Raw genomic sequence first — 6,300 nt, 5'->3', positions numbered from 1 at the left:
CTCGTGCCACTCGAGTTGTTTTTGCTAAAGTTTGGCCTCGAATTTTTCTTGCTCCAAAATTGCCTTGAAGCAAGTGCCATGTGTTCATGATATGCATACTTCGTATCTTCGGGGTTGCTCTCCTCTTCTTCCTCTTCTTCTTCTTCCACGGTGAGCTTGGCCTTCAATGCAAGGTTAGGCTTCTTTGCTCGTTGAGAACGGAGCACCGCATTGTCGGCGGTCTTGTACAAAATGTTCATGGCCACAAACTCATCCAACACTTCGCTTGAGGTCAAAGTGTGGAAGTCCGGTCTTTGACGAATGACGGAGGACATGGCCTTGTGATAGGGCATCATTGCCTTGAGGAATTTGCGCTTGATCCAATTGTCATCCGTGTCCTTGCTCCCGTGATCTCGTAGTGAGACCGCGAGTTTGCTTACTCTCCGATAAAGCTCACGAGGTTCTTCATCTTCTTTCATTGCAAACTCATCGGCCTCATCTTGTACCACTTCATAGTTGGAGCGTTGAATGCTTGCGCTTCCCCGGTAGAGAGAGACAACACAATGCCATGCATCTTTGGCCAAGGCGAAGGGACAAAGATGAGGTAGGTCTTCGGGTGGAATTGCATCTTGAATGATGAAGAGAGCATTCTCATTGAATTGATTGTCCGCGGCTTCTCGAGGAGTGAAGTTGCTTGGATCATGTGGATAGAAACCTTCTTCAATGATTCTCCAAAGGTTAGTGTTAACATGATTTAAATGACGTTTAAAGCGGTAAACCCAAGAATCAAAATCCTCATTTTTCACAATCTTAGGGGGAGGACCGGCATGACTCAAATGAGTGGAAGGAACCGGTCCACCATAAACAAGTGGTCGTTCCACATGGGCAAAGATGCCGGTGCCATTCTTACCACTACAAGAAGGAGCCTTTTCACTACTAGCTTCCCCCTTGTCGGGGATAGCATCCGTCACCTTGTTGGCGGGGTCACCCACTTTCAACAGTGTGGTGGATAGTTTAAGCCCCTCAAGAAATTTAGTAAACATACTTTGAACTTCGGTCGTCATGGAGGTTTTCAATGTCTCCAAGGCTACATTGAACTCCTCACGAGAGACCGAGGTTCCCCCATCGCCCGTAGACGAGATCGGATTCACACCGGAGTGTTCCCCCACACCGTCTACGGTATCAACCATACTCTTTGGACGGTAAAGTCCTTAATAAAGAGACGAGGCTCTGATACCAATTGAAAGGATCGATATGGTTGACTAGAGGGGGGGTGAATAGGCAACTAACAATTTTAGCTTTTTTTTAACAATTTAAACTTTGCATCAAAGTAGGTTGTCTAGATATGCAACTAGGTGAGCAACCTATATGATGCAACAAGGAGAGGAACACAAGCAAGCAAGAGATAAGAAACAAATAAGCTTGCTAAAATAAAGGCACGAGATAACCAAGAGTGGAGACGGTGGAGACGAGGATGTGTTGACGAAGTTCCTTTCCTTTGAGAGGAAGTACGTCTCCGTTGGAGCGGTGTGGAGGCACAATGCTCCCCAAGAAGCCACTAGGGCCACCGTATTCTCCTCACGCCCTCACACAATGCGAGATGTCGTGATTCCACTATTGGTGCCCTTGAAGGCGGCGACCGAACCTTTACAAACAAGGTTGGGGCTCTCTCCACAACTTAATTGGAGGCTCCCAACAAAACCACGAAGCTTCACCACAATGGAATATGGCTCCGAGGTGACCTCAACCGTCTAGGGTGCTCAAACACCCAAGAGTAACAAAATCCACATAAGAAAGTATGGGCGAAGCAAAAATCCTTTGGTGGAAGTGTAGATCTAGGTCTCCTCCTTCAATCCCTAGCAAATCAACAAGTTTGAGTGGCTAGAGAGAGAGATCGGGCAAGAGAGTTTGAGGTGCATTAATGGTGGAGTGGGAGAGGTCAAAGGTGAGAGTGGTAGGTGGGAGAAGCTCTCTTAAATACCAACCCTCTAAATCCAGCCGTTGTTGCGCTTTCAGCCCCGCAGCGGTACAACCGGTCCTTTTCCCGGTACAACCGGGACTCACGGTGTAGCTGCAGAACCCTACCAGGCGGTACAACCGGGCCACTAGGCGGTGGTACCGGTTTAAGAGAATGACCGGACCAACCGCCCAGCCACCGCACAACTACCGCCTCGAAACAGAGACGAGACCGGTACTTGAGCGGTGCAAGACTGGAACAACCGCATGGCCTTGAGCTCTTGGGAGGCGAAGTTCTGAGCGGAAGAACCGCTCAGACCACTTCTGGTACCGATCAACGAGGATCGACCGGATCAACCGGGCCACCACCGCACAACTACTGCCTCGGAACAGAGACGAGATCGGTACTTGAGCGATGCATGGCTGGAACCACCGTCCTAGCCTTTGTTGAGCAAGGTGGCAGTACCACCGCCCGGAGGCAGCGGTACAACCGCTCGGTCAAAGTAGGAGAGCGTCAAGGTCCAGCGGTACAACCGCTCCAGGGAGCGGTACAACCGCTGGGAAGAGCAGAAATACGAAGGAAAGACAGGGGGATCTCTCTCACACAACTAAGGAAGACAAAGGAGGGGTGAGGAAAGTGTACGTGAACTGATTCCCCCAGAGCTTCCTAATGAGGATTCCCTCTTTATAGTACGGGAATTCTACAACCAAAGAAAATAAAAGCGTAGAGGACACGTCTTCGATCTTTTCCTATGAGAGGCAATAGCAATCTGATGTAAGCCTAAGCATCGAGAACCTGAAACATATAGCACACGATTAGACCACAAAGGGTTGTCATCATCATCCAAAACATAAAGTAGGGAAATGCCTTTTCAACAAAGCACCACCAGTGAGATCGAACGGCATTGGCCAGCCGAGACCAAGCCATGGCACTGCACCATCGGCGCAATCGAAGACCTAACACAACCGAGACTGCACAACGCCACGACACCATCTGCGTCGGGGGTGCCTTCGAAAGGTTACGCGAGGCCGAGACGGCGTCACGACGCCTGTGTACCGTAGGCAAAGTCGGCATCGCCAAGAAGACAAGCCGATGGCGCTGTACCGTCGACGCAATCGAAAGGCTCCACGTATCCGAGACTGCACAATGCCGCAACACCACCTGTGCTGCGGGGCACATTCGAAAGGCTGCGCGAGGCCGAGATGACGCCACGGCACCTGTGTGCGCACCGACGAAGTCACTTGACATCGCCAAGCAGAGACACACCGAAGAGCACAGGAGCAGGAACACAAGAAGAACACCGCCAAAGAGGGGCTCCAACCACCATCGACCCCAAACCGGTCGCACCACCACCCAGCCACCTCGAGCCACTGGTCACCCTAGCCAAGGCAAGCTCAAAGACGAAGCCCATGTAGGGAATGTGACGTTGAGCGTCACCATCGCCTGATCCGGGAGACCCGGATCCGAAGTTTCCTCCGGAGCAGACAGGAGGGAAGACGAGCACCGCACTATGACGCCTTCAACAAGGATACGACACCCACAGGCACCGCCGTCGTTGGCTACCACCGAAATCAGAGCCCAGCATTACGCCGGTAGTGTGTGCCCCCCCCCCCAAAAAAAACTGTAGCCTGCTAGTCCTCCTAGAGACAAACCCACATAGCAGAGGAAGCACTCGCTGCCAGCCCACGAACAGAGACCGCCGCACCATGCGAAGCCTCCAGATCGGGGGAGAAACGGGGACGAGCGAGGACCGCCGCCTGCTTCACGCCTAGCTCGCCACACACCTCGTGCGTAGAACCCCGGTGCGCTCACCCACCCCCATGCCGAGATCCAGCTCGCGGGAGAGCAAGACCGTCAGATCCGCCGCCGATGGCAGCGCGCCCAGGTCCGCGCGTGGCAGTCCATAGCCGAGGAAGGTGTCTTCGCCGTAGGAAGACGCTGCCCTCATGGCCGAGGGACTGCCCGCTCGCCACACCCTCCGATGGAGGGCCGGATCTGGAAGGCGATGCGCCAACGCGCGCCCCACAGAAGCAGAGCACGGGGGCGCAGCACCAGCCCGCCATGAGCACCGCTGCCCTCCCCACCGTGCCCGGAGCACGAACGGCACGCGCGGAGGAGCGACGCACCGCCGCCGCCCCACAAGTCCCCTGCTCGTAGACGAGCCGCTCCGGCGCGCCAGAGCCCTGCCGCTGCCGGATCCGCGCGGGGCTTTGCCCAACGGAGGCTGTTGGGCGGCGGCAGGGGGGGGGGAAGCCGGGGGAAGCCCGCTGCGCTTGCGAGATGCGCCGCCGCCCGGGTCGCCCTAGGTAGGACGACGCAGGGGCTTTTTTCCAATCTACCAAGAGGCATTGATGAACCGCAGCAGCCACCAGCTCCGTTGAACTGGATCTAAATCGATTTGAACGATCGGTCGGAGGCAAAGTCCATCCTGGACTTGCTTCCAGAACGTCTTCAGTGCCTGAACTGGGAATAAAACCAAACCACCTCCGAAGAGGTGACCAGATCTTTTTTCCTCTTCCACAAGCCCTTGATAGCACATGCCGCCATCCTTCACAAGTAGCTCGCTGCGGCTGCCGCCGCGCCATGCGGAAGCGCTGGACCACCACTGCTCCAAAAGGACAAAGTCCACAAGCCCCTCGTCAATGCTAATGAAGCCTCTGACGAGAAAGAGCGAAGGAGCCAGACTTGACTCATCGCCTAAACACACGGCAGCAAATGGATCTATCTTACTCTGTTGTCGGAACAATCTTGACTGGTTCCAAGTCCCCCACTCGTAAACAAGCAAATTCATCATACTCTCTCATTTCTCTTTTGCTTCCCGCTATGCCACAGTCAGAGTCGCTGTCCGCCCACTCGCTTGCCTCCCCTCCCCTAGCTCCAAGCACCTGTGTATATATATCTGAATCAGCAGATGTTGTAAGGAAGAACATCCAAACCAGCTCGGAGAGGAAAGATAGATCAAACACAGCAAGAACTGAAAAAGGAACCGCTCTCTTCACAAGGCAGACTAGGCTTGCGTGAAATTCAGTTGAGGCTGGCAGCTCGCCCGATCAATCATGGGCAAACTCCTGGTTTTCTCGATCCTCAGCTCGTCACTGGCAGAGATCGCTAGTGCAGGGTACGCCACACTCCTGTCATGGAGGTGTTGGGGCTGGAAGGACGCGACTGAAAAGGGGTGAGGCTACACATCAGTCGACTAACTTTTTTGATTGGGCCAGTCGATCATTTTCAAACATCCGATCGACATCCAACGACGCCTGCCCTCTCTTCTACCTCCATCTCTTCTCCTTCTACAGACCGTCGCCCGGGCCATCGGCAGAACCACCTGCGACCACCACCCGCGGCCAGCGGCGCTCCTGCATAGCCTCGTCGCCCCGCCCTTCGCGGAACCGCACCCACTGCCGGTCTATCTGCCGCCCCCAAGCATCTCTCTAGGCCTGCCTGCGTTTAGGTTTTTTCTCCGGCGAAGTGCACCACCGCCCCCCACCACCACCGCCCACCACCGCCCCCACCCTGAACCCTAAGATAGATACTGGAGTAGCCCTCCGTCAGCCCCTTCCTTCTCCTTCTTTACCTCCAGCTCACTCCGGCCAACTCTCGAAAACCGACTGACCCTATTTCAAAATCATCGATTGACATTTAGCTAAACTGATTGAGAAGAAGACACAGGAAGACGAAAAGGTTGAGCGCAGCCGGCAGCCAGAGAGGAAGAGAGAGACAAGGCTGACCCGATTCGCGCCCGAGTTTGACGGCCTGAACTGCTTCGAGTCTGTAATTTCCTTCTAACTGCCCGAGCAGCTCGCCGGGCTGGGGTGTGTTTTCTTTTCACTTTCTCTATGTACTTTTTGGTTGCTTACCGAAGAAAAAGTGACTCACAATTTGCATGGATGAACTGTTACTTACACGCATGTTTGGTTACGTTGTATAATTCCAACCATAATTCTTTCACCAAGTAAACTTATTTACAAAAAACTCAATTTAGCTAAGTTGAAAGCCAAATGTGTATGTAATGTGAAAACACATTGGAGATGTAATACATAGCCGAACTAAATTCACAACCAACGAATGTACTGCATGTGACCATTGCATCATATATCATTCCTCTGTGATATGGTACTTGACTAGTACTGCTCAGCGGGCACTATAAATGCCATCCCTTCTTCTAACCCCCGCTTCCATGTTATAAAGGCCACTACCAACGCTATTACAGGGAACACACTCACCCTGCCTCCATCTATGTGCTTCGAAAGTGTGCATGCACAAATGTGAGTGTCTTATGCATATATCGTGGGAATGGAAGACATTAGGAAAATAGTTCCAGCTGCAGATCCTGATCCTTCAGTGGCTTCTCCTTGTCCGTTGCA

The 6,300-nt window shown here is 53.2% G+C and overlaps 1 protein-coding gene across 1 annotated transcript; it reads left to right on the top strand.

The window, feature by feature from the left end:
* The first annotated feature begins 4,992 nt into the window (after positions 1 to 4,992).
* On the top strand, positions 4,993 to 5,722 carry LOC147957616 (uncharacterized). Its single transcript, XM_087537726.1, has 2 exons — positions 4,993 to 5,097; positions 5,594 to 5,722. The coding sequence occupies exons 1-2, from the start codon at positions 4,993 to 4,995 to the stop codon at positions 5,720 to 5,722; spliced, it is 234 nt and encodes a 77-aa protein (XP_087393852.1).
* Positions 5,723 to 6,300: the final 578 nt, after the last annotated feature.

Source organism: Triticum urartu, chromosome 7A (assembly GCF_056163025.1).
Source record: "Triticum urartu cultivar PI428250 chromosome 7A, HENAU_Tu73, whole genome shotgun sequence".
NCBI lineage: Eukaryota > Viridiplantae > Streptophyta > Magnoliopsida > Poales > Poaceae > Triticum > Triticum urartu.
This window is presented reverse-complemented; position numbering and strand designations above follow the sequence as displayed.

Bases quoted from the DNA above. Each gene is read 5' to 3' on its own strand.
- LOC147957616 (XM_087537726.1), top strand. From the start codon at position 4,993: ATGGGCAAACTCCTGGTTTTCTCGATCCTCAGCTCGTCACTGGCAGAG. The intron at 5,098-5,593 runs GCGACTGAAAAG...AAACTGATTGAG, and splicing joins GGTGTTGGGGCTGGAAGGAC to AAGAAGACACAGGAAGACGA.